The sequence below is a fragment of the Culex quinquefasciatus genome, chromosome 2 (assembly GCF_015732765.1).
Source record: "Culex quinquefasciatus strain JHB chromosome 2, VPISU_Cqui_1.0_pri_paternal, whole genome shotgun sequence".
In the NCBI taxonomy this organism is placed as follows: domain Eukaryota; kingdom Metazoa; phylum Arthropoda; class Insecta; order Diptera; family Culicidae; genus Culex; species Culex quinquefasciatus.
Genome location: NC_051862.1, coordinates 188,886,116 through 188,906,011, shown reverse-complemented (window position 1 = coordinate 188,906,011; position 19,896 = coordinate 188,886,116). Strand labels below are relative to the sequence as shown.

The 19,896-nt window shown below is 38.2% G+C and overlaps 1 protein-coding gene across 6 annotated transcripts in view; it reads right to left on the bottom strand.

Annotated features, from left to right (window-relative positions):
* LOC6035260 (probable G-protein coupled receptor 158) overlaps positions 1-19,896 on the bottom strand; it is a 93,494-nt gene that overhangs the window by 15,644 nt on the left and 57,954 nt on the right. For all 6 annotated transcript variants that reach the window (XM_038253987.1, XM_038253989.1, XM_038253990.1 and 3 more), the window contains exons 5-9: positions 18,648-18,911; positions 15,602-15,776; positions 15,466-15,534; positions 2,307-2,723; positions 1,985-2,179 (exon numbers count right to left, since the gene is read on the bottom strand). In XM_038253987.1, the coding sequence (XP_038109915.1) occupies positions 1,985-2,179; positions 2,307-2,723; positions 15,466-15,534; positions 15,602-15,776; positions 18,648-18,911 (1,120 nt within the window). The remainder of the gene's footprint in view (positions 1-1,984; positions 2,180-2,306; positions 2,724-15,465; positions 15,535-15,601; positions 15,777-18,647; positions 18,912-19,896) is intronic.

The window sequence follows — 19,896 nt, the reverse complement described above, 5'->3', positions numbered from 1 at the left end:
AAAATACAAAATAAATGGAGCTCGATCGTGAAACTTTTTTCGGTTTATTCTCTTTTCAAATTTAATTGCAGTTTTATGATCCTAATTAAAAAAATCCATGAATTTCAATAAAATGTTTATTTGTCATCATTACTAATATCTGAGTAGGTGTTTTTCATCGTTCAAATCGGAATTAAATCTAGACTTTTTTGAGAAAGTCACTTTTGATTTTACAAAATTGGGCATATCTCTATATAAGAGCGAAGAGCGAGTTTTTCACCAATGTGAAACAGATCGTATCGAGGTGCTCCGATTTGGATGAAACTTTAAGCGTTTGTTTGTGAGATTAACTTATACCAAATATCAGCCAAATATCCCATATATGCCAAATATCAATCTTCACGTCACTGAGGAAAGGCTATAAAATTACTCGAAAAATGAACTTCTCAATTAGACCTCCTAGACCTTCATGTATACCTATCGACTCAGAATCGAATTCTGAGCAAATGTCTGTGTGTGTGGTGGGATGTTGATCAAAAAATTGTCACTCGGTTATCTCGACATTGGCTGAACCGATTTTGTCCGTTTTGGCGTCATTCGATCCGTCTTGGGGTCCCATAAGTCGCTATTAAAAATTATGCAGTTTAGTTAAGTACTTCAAAAGTTATGCTAAAAAAACGATTTTAACAAAAGTCCGGAAGATTGTAAAAAGGGTGGTTTTTGTAAGAAAACTCGTCATGCTATACATTTTTAGAAAGGTATTTAAAAGACCTTTCCAACGCGTCTAAGACATTGAAGATCTGATAAATTTATCAAAAGTTATAAGCACTTAAGTGTTATTTATACGCTTTTTGGAGGCCGGATCTCAGATATGTTGATGAAAACGTTGTCCGGATCTCTCATGTGACTTATCGTTGGATAGGTATTCAAAAGAGCTTTCCAATACGTCTAAAACATTGAAGATCTGACAACCCAATCAAAAGTTATAAGCACTTAAGTGGTATTTACGCACTTTTTCGAGGCCGGATCTCAGATATTTTGATGAAAATGCTGTCCGGATCTCTTAAGCGACCTATCGTTGGATAGGTATTCAAAAGACCTTTCCAACGCGTCCAAAACATTGAAGATCTGACAATCCTATCATAAGATATAAGCACTTAAGTGATATTTACGCACTTTTTGCATTTTGGATAGCACCCTTTAAATGTAAGGAAGGCACCAACCACCTAAGGGTGGATTAAGTAACGTTTTTTTCTTAACTTTGTTCTAGAAACACACCCTGGCCCTGGATTGTTTAGACAAAAGAAAGTTACTCAAAATTGCTAAATTTTCAACTTATGAGAAATGATTTAATGTTCATCTGCAAACAAAAAACAGCCAAGATTTAGGGGAAATAATCCAACACTACATGAATGGGCACAATGAACAACAAGCATACATCGAAACATACAACAAACGAAACTCATGAAAGTGGAAATGCTGTGGGTGGTGGGGTGAGCCTCAGAACAAGCAACGGACACCGAAACAGAAAACATGACATTTGCGCAACAAATATGCGAACCGTGTGCTTTATGTTTGGGCTTGAGGATGACTGGCCTGGACTGTATAATGCTATATGCTACCGAGAAGAACCAACATAAGATGAATGAACGCAGGCACAAGCAGCATGAGCGGCAGCTTTCGCAGAGGTTTGTTCCCTTGGCTTTGGTTGACGATTGGCGACGATTTGTGTGTGTGAGAGTGCGTAAGTGTGTTTGTGGGTGGGCAGTGGTTTAGAGTGTGGCTTGGGATGATTGAGTGGGTGTTTATTGGTGGTATGGTGACTGGGTTTCTCGTTCGTGATTGATTGGTCCTGTTTTAGTGATTTGATGATGCACGTGTTCACACGGGCACACGTGGGGACAGGATTGTCGGGGACGGACTTCGGGGTGGGATGGGTTTGGAACGGGTTAAGGACTGGAGCAGGTAACGATTCTGCGGTTTTTGGTTGCGATTTCCAATTTACCTGTTTGTGCTGGTACCAGAGCTTTGGCAGGAATATTAGTCCAAGGGTGATGGTGTTGGTCAGCTGTGAGCGCACGAACAGGGCCAGGAAGAGGGTGGAGGGGTTGAACTCCTCCAGGTACCAGAACCGCAGGACGTAGAACGTGGACGAGACGAGGAATTCGATCAGTATCGATGCGACGAGGAATTGTCGTTCCTGTAAAGAATTGATGAAGATATCAGCACCTTTCACAAGCTATGGTATACCGGCCATAAGTGGACCTTGTAATTGGAGGGGTCCACTGTTGGACAATTTATCCCAAAACAACTATCCCTATCCTCACCCTAAACTGCGTGTTCGCGTTCCGGCTGGCGATGGCCAGCTGCAGGCCGAAGCCCAGGATGAGCAGCTCGCCGGCCTCCGTCACGTAGTCCCACTTGAGCGGCCGGCACATGTTGGACGTGACCTGGTCGTCGGTGTTCTCCACCTTCCACACCAGCTCGCTGTACCGCAGGAAGTCCATGCTGGTGGCGGTGAAGGCGGCCAGGTAGCACAGCACCGCGACGATCATCGCGCACAGGTAGCGCAGCAAATCTAAATCTCTCACAACCCATCGATGAGCTTTCCTGGTGCGGAATTCCACCAGGTGGCGGTAAAGTTTGAGCACGATTGCACCGTAGCAGATGATGAAGCCCAGCTCGCGGCACCACGGTTCGAGCAGGCACCGCAACGTGGACGCTTGCAGGAAGTGCAGGGCAACCTGGGGGAAAAGCGGAGGATGGAGGAAGCATTGAGTGCGGGTGTTTTGCACACTAGTTTGCATATGATTTTCGGCAGTTATGCAGCATAATATAATTTTGTGCTCTACAGTAGAGGATGTTTTTGTTATCTGTGCGGTAAGAACAGCACAGCTATTCATGCAAGTTTCGAACCAATTCATAAAGAGCAATTTTAACTGAACTCGAGGCATGATTGTTTTCACAACTTTTTATCATCAGTAAACGCTTCAGTTTCATCAATTTAGATTTGAACTTCATGAACACGCTTCAATCTACACAATTGAATTTGAGTGAATTTCCAGCCATTAAATAAAACAGTTTATTTTTGATATAAATGGTACGGAATCATCTCAAGCAACCATTTTTTACCCACTCAGAGAAACGTGGTTGCTTAAGTTGATTCCATAGCACTTACAATCGAAATTTACCATTTTATTTATTGGCAGAAAATTTACTGAAGTTCAACTCTGTCGTTTTAAGAGTGCTCATTAAGATGTCTCAAGATTAGAGGTGGGCAAAAAAAGAGCGAACCGCTCAAAAAGCCGGTTCACTGAAAAGAGCGAACGAACCATGGCTCACAAAAAAAGAACCGCGGTTCTTTTTCAAATTCCGGTCTTTTGGAAGAACCGGCTCAAGATGGAATGATTTTTGTTATAAATATAAGTTATTGAATTACCAAAAAATGTTGTATTAAATTTGTTTTGGAAACTTGAAAATGCAATTTCAAAAAATTCAATGCTTATAAAAACTAATCCCAAAAGTAAATGATTTTCTAAACAAAATGAAGTAAACTTTTCATTGTACAACTGATTGTACATTAAAGTAATACCGGAATACAAATTTGAGCATTTCAAATAGCATAATTTGTCAAATATTACCAAAAATCTGCTGAATATTTGAAAAATTTCGGAAAAAATAATCATTTTGTCCGATTAAACGTTAGTGTTTATAGACCTTATCTATGAAATCAGAATGTAGAGAAGAGTTCACATAATATTTTCTCTAAATAAAATACCAGCATTAGTCTTTCAGAAATAAACGCAATTTTAAAATCAATTTCAATTTTTCCAGCATCCTAGATTTCAGTTTGAATGCCATTCAATTACTCGAATTTGAGTTTTGAGTAGAAATCTTTCAGATTTATTTATTTTATTTATTAAATATGGCCGTTACAAACATTTTTCAAAGTTTATGTCACCCCTCCCCTTCAAAATCGGTCCAAAAAATCAGGGGGCAAAACAATATCTTTTTCAAAACACTTCCAAATTTTAATGGAAATAAAAGTCTTATCAACTGAAAACAAATAAAAAAGCATTTTGGGATCGATCAAAAATATTTTGAATTTTTGTGAAATTCCGTTTGCACAGTAATGCAAAAAGTTTTTTTTTTGCTCAAAAAAAAAACGGTTCATCAATACTTCGGTATTTTGAAATCTAATGATTGCAATGCAACTGGGGATGTGTAAAATGCATTTTAAAACTCTTTTTTCATTAAAATGTTTATACCATGGCTTGTTATTTTTTTACTACTTTGGCCAGAGTTGAGGGACATAATAAACTTCAAAAAATGTTTGGTACGTCCTAATTTATAAAAGTCCAATGTGGAATAACTTATAAAATCACACGATTCTTGAAAAAACCCATTTAATCCAAATTTTGAAAAAGAGCGAAAGAACCGTTCAAAAGAGCGGCTCTTTTTAAAGAGCGAACGAAAATGAGCGGCTCCTAAAAAAGAACGGTTTTGCCCACCTTTACTCAAGATGGTCTATTTTTTAGAACATGTTTTTTTCGGTTGTTTTTGGGCTCCAAAATTTGGGAGCGATTGGATTACAAATAGTATGGAAAAACCTTTTACACTTACGTGATTTCCGAGCAAAATAGTAGTTTATGCAACAAGTTGCAAAAAGAGGATTTTTCAGCACGAGTCGTAAATTTATCCAACGAGGTTCACCGAGTTGGATAAATACGGCGAGTGATGAAAAAATCAAATTTTGCAACGAGGTCCATACAACTTTTTTTTTGCAATTCCGAAAAATACCTTTTGCACAGAATTATGGGACAAATGTCCACGCATTGAGTCAATGAATCGTTCAAATAAAAAAATGTTTAAAAGTATAACTTTTCCAAAATGTGCTGAAAAGTTCAACTTTTCAGCATACATTTCAGTGCTGAAAAGTAGAACTTTTCAGCATTTGTTTTGAAAAGGGTTGCTATTCGATTCTGTTATTTTTTTGTATCACAGAAAAGTAGGCTGTTTCGTCGTTTAAGAATGACAGAAAAAGTAAGTAGTTTCACGACGGAATTGAAAAAAAACATGTTTTAGACCAGTTTTGAGAAAGCTGTACCTTTTGACAGGAGCAAGATAGCACAATACGTTCTTGGGGTTATAGAAAATTTTCTCAATTTTAACACTATTGTGTTGGTTTGATAAATTCATTGGAAAATAAAAATTATAAAAATTAAAATGTAAAAAAGAAGGTTTTTCCATATATTATCCCATACAAAATTGAAATGCAACACGCAAAGTGTGGACGCAACCAATCGCCCCCATATTTTTGGGTTTTTTATGGTTCGAAAGGCAATACAAAAAGTTTGTTCTGGTTTGATTTGATCATTTTTGAAATTTTCCATTTAACGACGAGCCAGTCTAGTGCTCATCTATCAACCTTGACGAAAATGAAGCGTTTACTGACATCAACTCCAAAAATGTCGAGAGGCGCTTAAAAAAATATTGTTATGGCTAGATTTTTATTTTTGAAAAGGTTGTTTGTAGTAATATATGAAATTTTACCAAAAACGTCTTCAAAATTTCCCAAAAAACTGCCCCAAGATCAAAAGCGCTTGTGCACCTGTGTGGTACTCATCTGCGCCCAAGTGTCTAGCTCTGCCTGCAGGTTGCTCCATTTTCAAGTCTAGTGGGAGACTCATTTCTCGCTGCTCGTTGATAACCATCGTCCCCGGTCTTGTTTGGGCTTCAAAGAAATCCCAAGGAAAAAAAAAACATCTGGCCCACGCTTTTCCCCGGCTTCCTCGGCCTGATTAAAGAGGCCACATGGAGGCAATATAAAATCAGAAAGAAAAAAAATCGAGCGAACCGATTCGTTGCCAGTGTCAACACGGCCAGATAACACAGAAAACCTCGAAGAATTCGCCGGAATTGGCGAAAACAAGTGAGCTGGAAAAGAGTTGGAAACGAACAGAATAAATAATCGCGACTTGTCGTCGCTGGGGTTCCTTTTGCGAGTTTTCGGAAAATACTGAGAGAAATTTGAGATGTTGTCTCAGGATAAACAACAAGAAGACAGGACGAGCAATCACATGAACGATAATGATGGGAGCTTTGACGATTTACAATAATTTAAATGTTGCGGACTTTTTTATTTTTAAATTGATGTTCTTCTTGATGATTTGGCTTCAACATTTATGGATTCCTACTTCTTGTAGAAGATGCATAAATATAAATAGACATTCCAATAGGGATGACAAAGCTCAGAAAGAATGAAGAGGAGATAGCTTCTCGGAAAAAATCCTTCGAATAAAATATATATTCGAAAGGGGTAACGATCCCAACTCGTTGTTGGCGTTGATTCATGGCTTCGCCAGATAGTGAACTTCATTTCTTCGAACGAATACACCGCATTCGGAATGATTTATGGTCTCGTTGAGCATCTATTCATAGTGAATGGAATATTTCCAGCGAACACTTCTTCAAATGCGGATAAAGTTGCAAATTTTCGACCTCATCAAACGGAGCAAACTTGTCATCCAAAGTGACCACACAGAAGTATTTCTCAAAGGGGGCGGTGGTGGCATACTTGAGCGATTACGGGGTGACCCTTGGTATGAATATTTAACGAATTCCTGTGTGGGTTCAGTTTCGCCCCCGAAAAGTTGAAAGATCGTGCTGGAATGCGTCATCATCTTGAAGTCTACAGAAACATCAAAGCAATAAATTATATTGCTATTGTTTTGGCTTGGATTACCAGGTACGGCGCGGTTTGTTGAAGAATGGATGGAATAGAAAGTGAATTTGCATTAATTATATGCTAGCTTGTCACACATTACAAGTAATGTTGATTGATTGCATTGTTATGATAACGAGTTACTTAAAAAATGTTTTTGAATTTTCCTTAAAATTTCTCCAAAAGCCAATTCCATAAAACCTGGTTGGGGTTAGAATAGAGTGAATAAGCTGATATAATTCAACCATTTTGTCACCTTAACTTGAATAGTTTCGTAAAACGCTTTTAATCTGATTACGAATATGTGAATAACAATATAATCATCACATACACATGACGAAATCCAGTCTGCATCCCACTGAGTTCACCATCCCCATACGAATGCGACCAATAGAATAAGACATATTTAAGAATAGTATGAAATAGATTTTAACTAATATCAAGAGAATCTATTTTTTTGAAGCAGGTAAATCGAATAAAATGCAGATTGATTACCAAATTTCAATAAGCTGGATAAATAGTGCATCGATGTAATTTGTACATGCATCATCGAATGGGAAAAACATTCCAAATCCGTTTCCAAAAAGCGGACCCTTTGTTCGCATCATCATCATCATCCCGTGACACCCCGCCCGGCAAAAAGGGATAAATCCGCCCAACATTTTCCGAATAAATGCACTTCTGTTGTTCTGAACACCACCCCGGTCAGGGATGGTGTGGTAAGTGTAGTTTAATAAATTGAATCATGTTACTGCCCGAGCAACATGTGAGTGGGAAGGGATGTGAATGTAACTATGGATTTTGTGTACTTGTACAATGTGCCACCGGTTCCGCCCGGAAGCTGAAGCGATGTGGAAAATTCAATAAATGAGTTAAATCGGATTGTGTCCAGGATCAGGAGCTGCTGTGTTCTGTGCTTCCCTTGCTGAAGTCCTGGGAGTTGGGTTGGGATAGGACAACCAGCTTGCCGAGCTTTATCGTTTCCCCCATGGGAAATGGAGAGGATTCGAAGTCGACGCTTTTACTGTGATGGAAAATGATTTTTCCTCCCTTCGGGAGATGTGATATTTATTGATAGCCAGCAACTTCACCGGATGTGTGATGAACTTTGCAACAATAGCTTGCCAATTCGGATAGTAATAGTGACATTCTAACAGTAACATGTGCTGCTGTCGTGTCACACGTCAACCTTAATTTTGAGCCAACGATTGTTGTCGGAACAGCAAAGAAAATTTGACTTCGAAATTGCTGTCTCATTAAGCATCCCCGTGGGACTTCTTTCCCCCTCTCTGACACGGCCAAAAAGTCAAATGGCTGACGCTATGCGATAATTGAGAGCTTTGAATAATTAATTACGGCAATTACTGAATTAATTTTTCCATTCTCAAATATTCATCGTCAGCAGTATACTCCGGAGAGGAAATTTTCGACGGAGGTCAAAGCGACGCGTGGTGATTTCGCCTACAAGTTAGGCAACTTGCCTCACACAACAAGTATGTTCTGTTGCTAAAGCGTATTCCATTAGACGTGGTAAATATTTTATGCACATCAGTACTACTCGGCGGCGCTTTCAGCATCAGACATCAACCAGCAAAAGCCGCTTAAGAGCTTGCCTTCTGCAGCATGTCACACTGGCGCTGTCACACCGATGTTCGCCCGTTTTCGATCACTAAACCCCATGTTTCCGACCAAAATCCAGCCAAGCCATCTCCGTCCCAAAACGATTCGAATCGGGCTGATAATCCCAGCCCACTCCCCCCCTTTCACCAATTCCCATCGACTTTGTCTCTGCCTTTTCGATCCTTGGTGAAGATTCCAGCACACTTGGAAATAACCAAATGTCAACAGAATCCTTCGTTGGCCGAGGATGGAAACGGAATTTGGGGGCCTTTGCCGTTTATTGGGTGGGTCTCGTGGCGCAGGGGTAGCGGCTTCGGCTGCCGATCCCGATGATGCTATGAGACGCGGGTTCGATTCCCGCCTTATCCACTGAGCTTCTATCGGATGGTGAAGTAAAACGTCGGTCCCGGTTTCTCCTGTCTCGTCAGAGGCGCTGGAGCAGAAATCCCACGTTAGAGGAAGGCCATGCCCCGGGGGGCGTAGTGCCAATAGTTTCGTTTGCCGTTTATTGGAAAGAGATGTCGCAAATTCAAATAAACAAAATGCCTTGGCATCGTATCAGCCCACAGAATATCTCACAGATTCCAATTCAACTGATCGATGATGGCGATATCGATATGGTTCTACAGTTTTTTGTTAGCTCAAATTGGATTTAATCTGATTGCTATGCAGAGATTCAAACTGAATCCTTGTATTTCAAGAGTTTTTTTGTGTTTCATATGTTTATAGGACCTTTAAAAAAATCTCTAGATTTGTTCACTCATGGATTTCGATTCCACACTCTTAATTAGTTTGTGCCAATTTTATTAAAATATTGTAAATTCACTTTTTTTACTGTTGATTCACAAAATACTTAAAAAAGGCTTATTGATAAACTTTCACTAACATTTTTGTTGTTGCAAAAATGGCCAAAAACACTTTTTTTGCATCACTCTGAATTGGCTAGAACCACCCTAAACGTCAAACAAAATAAAAGCATTTATTTCAGCCAAAAATCCCCAAAATAGGGGAACTATACCCTTTCTCAGCCTATTTCTATTATCGGCCTATCAGCACTTTGATCATGAATTACAGCTTTCATAAAGTGTTTTTGAATGTTGCAAAGTAATAAATATCTCAAATAAAAGTGAGCAAGCAACTCTCCATTGTTGATACATCTGAAAATGTTGATTTATTAGCGGAAACAGCAAAAGTGATGAGAATTGGTCGAATGGCTTAGTGTGATTAAAATGGGTATATTTCCCCTAATTGTTGACCCAAATCGGAGCACTATTTATTGGACCTTGTTGGTTTGCCAAAAAAAAAAAAGCAAAGCAATCCACTTTAACAACCCCCGGGTCTTTTGTAGTCTCTGTTGCAAGTTTCTGCTCATTTCTAGGCGTCCGAAGGTTATGTGTGGTGAGTCACCCAAAACCTCTTTTATACAAATGGACCGACGTTTTACTTCCCCATCCGATAGAAGGCCAGGAGGATAAGGCGGGAATCGAACCCGCGTCCCATAGTAACTTGGGGATCGGCAGCCGAAGCTGCTAACCACCGCGCCACGAGGCCCTGGCCCTGGTTTGCCCTGTATCTGCTGCTAATTGGAAAAATCGCCTGTACGGAGAAAATTTTAATTTAGGTTATTTCGACGGTAACATTTCAAAAGGCATCATGTACATTTTGACACTTTCTGGGTTATTGCATATTCTGAAAGTACTCCTAATAAGCTACCTCTCCACCAAAAATGAGCAAAAGTTACTTCAGTAAAGTCTGTTTAATCATGATTTTAAATAAAGTAACATAAACAAAATCTCTGCCATCAGCAGTCTCTTTTTATATAGCCCTGTCAACCTGTCAAAAAAAAAGACTACACTCAACCCCCGGTGGTTGGTCACTTTTTCGTTTGACACTTTTTTAGTTTTTACCCCGTTGGTTGGTCAAAGTCAAACTAAAAAGTGACGAACTGTCACTTTTTACACGGCGCTCAAGCACACTATCAAAACAAACGTTTGGTAGTATGTGTGTGAACTCCGTGTAAAAGGGGTGTCAAACTAAAACGTGACCCCGTTCGTTTGACAACAGTTGGTGTCAAACCATCGGGGTTTGAGTGTACATGAACCTCGTGACGGAAAAAAAGCAACATGAACAAAGCGCCATGTACATTCGGCGAAGAAAACCGAATCGTAACAAAGCGTCCCCCTCAATGCCAGCAGGGTGATATAAACGTTGGTGATTTCAAAAGAAGTTATGTTTGTTTTTCTCAAATAAAATTACGGAAATAATGTTTTATTGAATTTGGATGATCAAGTATCAATAAAAGCAACGTTTTTCATCGTTTGTTATCATTAGAACATCTTATTTTGCTTTTATATTAAAATGGGAATTGAAAATGGATGCTCAACATTCAAATGCGTTTTTCTCAATACGCATGGTTTGTACATGATGCTTTTTGAAATGTTGGCGTCGATTTGATTTAAAATTCCAATCCACATAATTTGACTGTTTCAATAGTTTTTTTTAATTTTTATTATATTCCTAATTTTTTCATAAATATTTCAATTTATTTACTTTTAATTTTGCCCTGATTTTTTGTATTAAAATATCTGAAATTCAATTTTTACAAAAAAAAAAATACTCTGTAAAATATATACAGATCAAATCGTCGCTAAAGCTATGTTGTCGCATGTGCATTTTGAGCCAAATTGAATTAAAAATGGTATTTTGAGTAGATCACAATGCACAGCCCAACTAACATTTTAGGCTTTATCAAAGCTGACACAACCGCTATAAAACCTATCAGCCAAAACCAATATTAAAACCCCTTAGTCGTAACAAACTCCCCAGACCCTTGATAAACCCCACTTAAAACCCAAAAGAACCTCCGCAAAAGGTTGTTACGGCCTATTTATAAAACCTACATAGGAGTTCAAGGCTTTACAACTGAATCCTAACAACATCCTCAAAGCCTTGATAAAACCTTTGTTAAAACCTAGTCAAGAGTTATGGAAAAATGACATTTCATACGTCTTCAAACGTTTTATGCCAAATAGGTTTTATTTTGGCAAAAATAAGTCTTCGTCTTGCCAAATGAAATTATGGAGATGGTGGTCAAAAATGGCGATGATAAATAATAGATATTAGAGGTAATCCAAATAATTTGAAAGCTTATTTCTCACAATTGATGGCTCAAATTCAGCTGCGGTTGAAATTTTATTGATAAATGTAGGGGAGATAGAGCCAAAAAATACAACTCGCTTCATCAAAAATCAATATTTTGTAATCACAGTGTTTAATGTTAAAAAATATTTTATTGCAATTCTTTGAAAAAATGTTCAAAATATTTTCAAACATCTATCGCTATATAAATCATACCAGAAATTCAGCATAAATGTGTGTTTCCATCAAATTTAAATCAAATTTTTCAGTTTTCTATTTTTTCAATCAAGATGGCGGTCAATCATATTCAATCAGAGCACGCGTTTAGTGCCATATTTATGCACTGCTTTTTGGCCGCGATAAATGCTCTTTAAGGAGCTTATGGTTTTAAGTGAGCTTTTTACATGCCTACTGGCACTTGACAGCTACAACACCCTAAGTTTTAACAAAGCATGCGATAAAACCGTTTGGCATGGCATTGCCATCTGGTTTTCAAGCCTCTATTAAAACTTTCATAAAACCTTATTGAAAGCCAGTCGGCTTTTATTTACACCCGGTTTTATGTCCGAGGCATAAAACCCTGTTAGAGCCTATTAATTAGCTCTTGCTTGTTGGTTGCGGTGAATGCCCAAATAAAACTATTAGGCAATCAAGATGCTACAATAAACCTTTAATAAAACTTGGTGGTGGCTAGTTGGTTTAAAAATGTTTCTTGAGAGATCCCCAAAATTCGTTTTCAATCCTGTGATATTCAATAAAAACAGAAAAAAAATCGGTGAATTGTCGCCACTTTTCATTTGAAAAAAGTTTCAATCTTGTCGTGCAATCTTGACACACCCTGGAAATTGATGTAAGTGCGACAACTGGCCAAAGGGATTTCAGGTCAGAACGTGTTTGACATACTTACTAGTCCGACTACCGTAAACATTTGTAATTATAACTCGAGACTTCGGCAACCAAATCAAGCAGAACAATGTCATGGGGTCAATGTCGAAGTGAAAACAAAGGGTTTATCTAGCTCGTTCCTAATATAAACATCAACTGACTAAATGGAGGTTATATTACATCCGTCCGTATTTACACACCATTGAAGAATAAAGTAGATTGCGAGCAACTTGTTTTTGAAAATGGAAAATTGATGAAAGCTGCATTTAAAATTTGTCATTCTTAATTTTCATTGTTTAAAATTTTGATTGAATTTTGATTTTAATGTTGGAACTTAAATTTCCAGTTGGCTACTGCTGCCTAGCTGTCCCAGCCTGGATGCTTCCCACAACCCGGTTCCACGCTGTGCCAGTCTTTGTGGGTTGAGCTTGAGTGGATTTCTTGAAATCACAATCAGCACAAGTGACCAAACAGGTGTGCAAAGTTTGTGTGGGACGATGGATGAGCCAATTTGCTCCCATGAATGAACTCCACACACACACTTATACGGGTACGCAAACCAGTTATCCTGTTTGGAATTGAACCTGGGTGTCGTCTTCGTCCTCTTCAGAGAGAGATAGAGATAGGTTGAGAGTTCGATGGATGTAATTTAATGATGCTATTGATTGATTCAAGGCAAATATTGATGTTTGGTTATACGGTAGCACGCACTCGGGTTTGATCATCTTGATGAAAATGTTGCATCAACATACTGTGGTCTTTTTTCTTCTTCTTGAAATTAAGTTTGTTCAAGAGACGCATCAATTCAGCATTTGTCCTTTCACAAGACATTGAAATCGTCTTAGTGAAAACACTTATTTTTATGTACACAAGAAAATCATAAAAACCATTTTCCCTGATGCCCTTCAACCGGCAGTGTCGCATCGTTCAGCAGTTCTTCGATAGCCATAAAACCGGCTTTTCCGGTCCAAAGTTGCCTCCTCGTCATAAACAGCTCAACACGCAGGAACGATTTATGGCGACCATTTATACGCATTATTGGCACGAATGCTCGACGACTTAGAGGACAACAACAACAACGAAAAGCATTTGATGGAAATCCCATTTGGATTAATTCATGGCCCTCCCCAGTCAAATCATCTAATTATCAGAGAGGGGTGATTTTAGGAACGGTGGTTTCGGAGCACGGAATGTCGTCGAAGCGATTTGATTTATGGTTTGTTTATCGTTTCGCGTTACAAATGATGCATGTTCAGTGTATTTTTGGGAATGAAAAATACAAACATAACATAGGGAACACATAAGAAGCAACATTTGAAAAAACTTGTTGTAATTTCTACTTCCAAGAATACCAAGCTTCATGCAATGTTGAGATTTATTATATGTAATGTAGTTCCGATCTGGTGTTGCTGTTTTGCCACAACCTGCATTTGCGATAAGTTGCCGCAAGGAATTTTCATCAGAGGTTGTTGTGTCACTCTTGCACGCACGATTGTTTATTTTTAAATTATAACTCTGGACATCGGTAACCGGTTTCAAACAAACTTCTGGAGGACACTGTTCAGAACCGTGATCCAATTAAAACTTGTTCTAATCTCAATCTCAACTCAAACTTATGCTTTTTCAACCATTCCAGATAAACATATGTTTTTGACGGACCGTTTGAAGCTATTTCAAAGACCATTTAAAGGCATTTTATTTTATTGTCGACAGACATACTTTAGTTTAGTGGATCTTTTGAAAGATTTGAAATTATTATTTTGAATTTTTCATGCTTTCAAGATTTAGGGAACACCCTATGATGACCAAATTTAAAATCGAAGCAATTTTTCAATTATGTTCCATTTCCAGACAAAACTTCATCCCTTTTTCTAAAAGTGAAGTACCCAATTTACCTCTCATTTCCTCAGAGATACAAAAATCACCGAAATCGATTTCCATTTTTGCTGCTGTTCCTCCAACTGTGGAATTGGCAGGATGTTTTGCCTCTCCCCGGCAACCAGCGACAAACTTTAATGATAAACGAAAACTTTCTGATTGAAAATGCTTCGCCAGTGGCTTTTTGTTTTTCTGCTTTCGGTGTTTTTTGTGTGCTTCATTTTGCCTGGACATGGAAAAAGATACCAGCTGGGGTTTCCTATTGGGTGTAATCTACAAATGACGTAGCATTTTTGTGGAAGATTTTCAAAGGTTTTGAAAAATTCTAATCATCTGATAACATTTTGTTACAGCTAAAAGTGATATTTAAAGAGTGACTCAATTTAATATGTTCCAATGCTACATCTCTTCTGGATGGCACCATTCAGGAAAATGAAGGGAGTCGAGGGGTGGCAGAGGAAAACCTGTTGAGTGGGCAACATAAATATGCTGCAGGCGGTTTGTTTTTTTATTTCCTCTGAATTTCTCTGCTTCGGTTCATTGTTGCAACCGAATGGCTAGTTGAACTGGCAACAATTTTAATTGGAGAGGTTGCACCAAAATTGAAAAACTATAACGAATCGATAAGAGTGCAATGGATTCTGATGGTGAAGGATAAAAATATAACTGTAAAAAGCATCTAAAGTATCATTGTGGTGTTTCAAAATTGGTTTGTGTCAGGGTGTGAGCTTCAATTAAAATGTGTTGATTTGTTTTTTTTTGTTCCAACCTTTTCTTTTTTTATTTAATTTTAATTTTAAGTTTAAAGTTAATCTTTGGTTTCACTAACAGTTGTTGTAATATTTGTTGTCGCATGTTTGAGTCAAATTCAGTTTTAAAAGACAGACCTGACTTTCAAAACAAAAATGGCACATCAGCTTTATTTCCCAAGCCGAGCCCGAATTAAAACACCCAGGTCACAGCAGGTCGGCAGTATAAATTTGTAAAGTTAATTTGCCCACATCCTGTTCAAGTGTCCTCGCGCGTAGCCTCTGCTGACATTGAGACGGGTTTGTCTGCCACGGATAAAATAAAGGTTATTTTTTAACAGCCCCCTACAATAAAACCAAGTGCGATATTTTACGACCTGGTCCTGCTTTCTGTCCTGGTAATTGCGTTAGTCACGGTTGACGTCAGCAGCGATTTGCTCTATATAAAAATTTATTTTGCCGGAAATTTTTGAAGATTTCGCTGTTACTCACCGCTAGATACAAAAGTAATATCCCGAATAAAATTGTCTCTAAAATGGTCCACATCCCCGTTGCAATTGTCTGAAAAAAAAAGAAAAATAAAAAATTAAAATTAGAACGAGTTTGTGCATGTTTGCACCACACGCACCTTGCACTTTCGTTGACGGAACACAATTAACGCTAACACTAAACAACAAAGCATACACGCTCCCAAAATAGCACCAATGGTGGCCTTCATCAGCGTTTCCGTGCTGAAGTCCTCGTCCGGGCGTTCGCAGCTGCCGGCCGAATTGCACTCGCACGCGCTCGGGCATGGAATGCAGCTGTAAGGAAAAGCAGGAAAAAAATATGAGTTTAAGTGATAACTGATTTAGGAATCATTTAAGAAAAATATTTTAATTTATATCACTGGACCTTTATAAAAGATTATTATAAAACCTACGAGATTCATACTGAGCGTAAACGGAGAGGCAATGTTCACAGCAAAAAATCCGATGGTAAAATCGCATGCAAAAGCATGCACATCACCTTTGTGAGCAAAAGCATGTAATATTGTATGCGAAAACGTGTACACAAAAAGCATGTACCAAAGAAAAATAAATGCAGTGAACACAGTATACGACGTACGGAAACCCTACTGTTACATTGGCATTGATCCAACCATTTACTCAGCGGCGAGATAGCCGAGCGGGTTGGGGCGCAGACTTGGTAATCTGAAAATGACTTTCGCCGGATTGATGTTATTTTTGGGGTGAACCGACCTGATTACTTTTCTTCGGTACATGCTTTTTGTGTACACGTTTTCTCTTACAATATTACATGCTTTTGCATGCGATTTTACACAGAATTTTTTTACTGTGTTAACCATGCGCCTTAGCCGCGTCTGATAGCCTTCTTTAAAGTGATAAGAATTAACTCTTATTAGGGTTTGTTCAAATATTACGTCCAGAGATTTACGGGATATCAAACCCACCCCTCCCCCCTGTCACTCACTTTTCCTATACTTTGAACATGGGCTGTCACAAATCTCAGACCCCCCCTCCCCCTATTCATGGACGTAATTTTTGAACGAACCCTTATCAGCTTGACATTTTTTTTTTTTTTTTACTGTGAACAGACACGGACCACTGCGACACTTGCGTATCTATTGTAGTATGATCTGTTCTCAGGTTTTCTGTTTTGCTGCTATACACAGCCTGCCGAACGGTCGTCTTCCGTAGCGCTATTGTTTGAGCGAGACAGTATTTGACGAATTATTCGAGCAGTTGCCCCCTCTCATTCCCCAGACCAATCCCCCAAATGCCATGCCACACGAGCACGAGAGACCGATCGGAGGACGTGGAGATGAGCGAGATTGAGGAAATCTCGTTTATTTTTGACCCATCTAGAGATCGTTACCGATCATATAGCCCAATCTTCAGCTCGAATTTTGCCTGAGAGCATGTGACCGAGTCGAAAGTAGCATTTGAAGCTCTTCTCTGCGTATTGTTACAGAGTTCTTCAACGCTCAGACTCAGTCGCCAACAGATCGTCCGAGAGATTGGATGGGATGGGTTTTGGGGAGGCTTGGGACTTGACAAAGTCAATTCCCGCAGCAGCCGATATCCCCTCTCGACCGCCACCTACCCCTTTTGCCTCGCCAGATGGGTTTCAAGCCATCGACCTTCCGCTTACAAAGCGAAACCCGTACCACTACACCACGGGAGCTCGGCGGCTTGACATTTCAGTCAAGTAGATTTCCCATACTGACGAGCTTTCGGTGTGTAATATTCCATACACTCATCAAATAAATTTTGCAAATAGTTCATTTTCAACCAGTTGAATCACGTATTAGGCCATTGCAAATTATATCTCAAGGTTTTGCCTCCCTGTCTTCTCTAGCATTATTCATCGGTAGAAATTTAATTTTTTATTTTTTTTTTGAAAAATAAATTTACTGTTATTTTGTAAAGTTTAGACAATATTACAACTGTTACAATGTTTAAAGGATTTTTTGATAGTTTTGTATCAAAATTAAATTTTAGACTCAAAATTTATTTTTCAATATTTTTTAAATTCTGTTTAATTTCAGAGAGACAACACTCTACAACCTAACTTCCGATCAAGGCGGGCTTCAATCTAGAAATTCACCAAAAATCCATTGAAAAAAAGATCTCATTGGAAAGAAAAACTTGTGAAATTTAAGAATATTTTTTAGGTTGGAAGATTGTCTTGTGTGTTACTTTGCCAATATTTTTGAAAAAAGTACATTTTCATGGATCAGCTTTGGATGAGTTCCAATTCTATAAATAATTTTTGTTGTTGTAATTTTTGTAATGTCTCAGATTATGTTTCTGTGCGTTTTTTACAATTTAAATAAGAGAAGAATAAGAAGAAAAAAACAACATTGTTTTTAAAGTGAAGACCTTATGAAGAAGGAAAAAATTTAAGAACCGAAAAAAAAAAATACAATATGGGGTTAATATTTTTACATTTGCTTCACAGAATAACAACAAGTACACAATAAAAAGTGCTCTGAAATTGAATCAAATTTTATGCTAAATAAATTATTATTTTGAGTTAACGGTGGCCTAACTCGATTTTAGTTGATTAGAAATATGCAAATAGAGCCAAAATGTTGAATTTGTTGCAAATCTAATTGATTTTTTTGAAGTCTTCATTTTATGAAATTTCATAGTTTTCAGACCATAACGAAAAATTAATACCTAAAAGGAATCCAAAAAAAGTTTGATTTGATTTGATTTGATTTTTTTTTAAAGGAATCCAAAAAAAGTTTGGTAGAAAAAATCAATTTTCGATTCCACCCTAATAAGACAATTTAAAGATTAATTGGTTCAAAAATCGGGCACAACAATATCTCTCCTTTTCCTTGACCATATCAGCTCATTTTTGTTCTGGTTGTAGAGGGTTAACGTGTTGTCTGTGGTGGAATTGATCGGAAACTGAGGCAACTCACGAGGATTGCTTAAAGTTTCAACGACATTTTTTTCAATTTGTGGTTGAATTTTTGTCTTATGTTTTTTTTTTTAATATTTAGAGATGTTTTTAATATTAGACCAGACAAAAAAATCATTCAATTTCATAAATAGAAAAAAAAAACTTTATAATAATAAAGTGCTATAAAATGTATAGCAAACACATTCATACTAAAAACTTTGTCCCCACAAAGTTTAATTGGAACGAACAACTCTCACCTAAAGTTCGTCACATTTGCGTCGTTCTTGTCCGAGGTGAAGCCCTGGAAGGACTCGTTCGGGATGTAGTACCCGTCGCGGCACACGCAGGTGTACTTCCCCCGGCCGCTGACGCCGCCGTCCAGCCCGCCACTGCCCTCGTCCGGGTCCGACATCAGACAGAAGGTGGACTCCCGGTCGCAGGAATGTCGCCGGCCGAAGATGGCTTCCAGCGCGTCGTTGCATTGGTCCACGTCGGCCGCGATGAACGCCGACGCCACGATCCTGGGAAGGGAGAAGAAGATGAGAAGGAGAAGGGCGTGAGGTTAGGAGAAATAAGCTAAATTATGATATTTAAGGGGGAGGCATCCTATTTTTTTTTGTTTATATGAAATTAAGTTATGGAATTGATGAAAGTTGCTGTTTAGAACAATATTTGCTTTAGTAGAAAGTTTCACGACATAAATAATCGGAATTTAACATAGTCAGAACAAGAAGCTTTACCCTACTAAATTATTAAGTTAGATGGTAAGACGTGCGAGAAAATAGAAAATCTAATTTATTTCCATAAGGTTTACGGGTGGGAGGGCAAAGCTGGTGATGAGCTGAAGTGGAATGAAATTTACTCTTGAAGTTGTGAGGTCCGTTGTTTTGACAATTTGATAATATCAGTGATACCAAGGCGTTGATACTATGAATTACCGTTACCTTCACATATGATTTGTTTTTTTTTACCATTTTATTTTGTTTGGGGTTTATGGATGGTTCGACAAAAATATAATTAATAAAAGTTACACAATGTATTGTTAATAGTTTAATCTCGCTTGTACAACTTTTTCAAATGAAAGATTCAACTTTTCAAATTTATACTTTTTCATAGTGCAATTCTCTTGGCTTGATAAAATCCCAAATTTGTTTCATTTTATAAGCCAACCAAAATTTAATTCAACCGCAATCTCTTTTGCTCAGATCTCGCTCGGCCCGACATTTTCCGCCTGCCCTACCAAGTAAATATGGAATCAACAAAATTATGTGGCCTCAAGCTCCGGTGCTCTGGTTGCCCACCAGAGAAAGGATCCCCGGATAACAAAGGGCCACGTGAAAACAAAAATGCACGCAAACAGAGATCTGAACACTGTGCGGCATAAAGTTCGCAACCACAATGAATGGAAAAGAATGGCCACCGTCGAGCAAGGGGACTCATTTATTAAATATTTTTATTAATTCACTCCGACGCCCTGGCATGGTCTGACTGTAGGTAGAGCTTTCA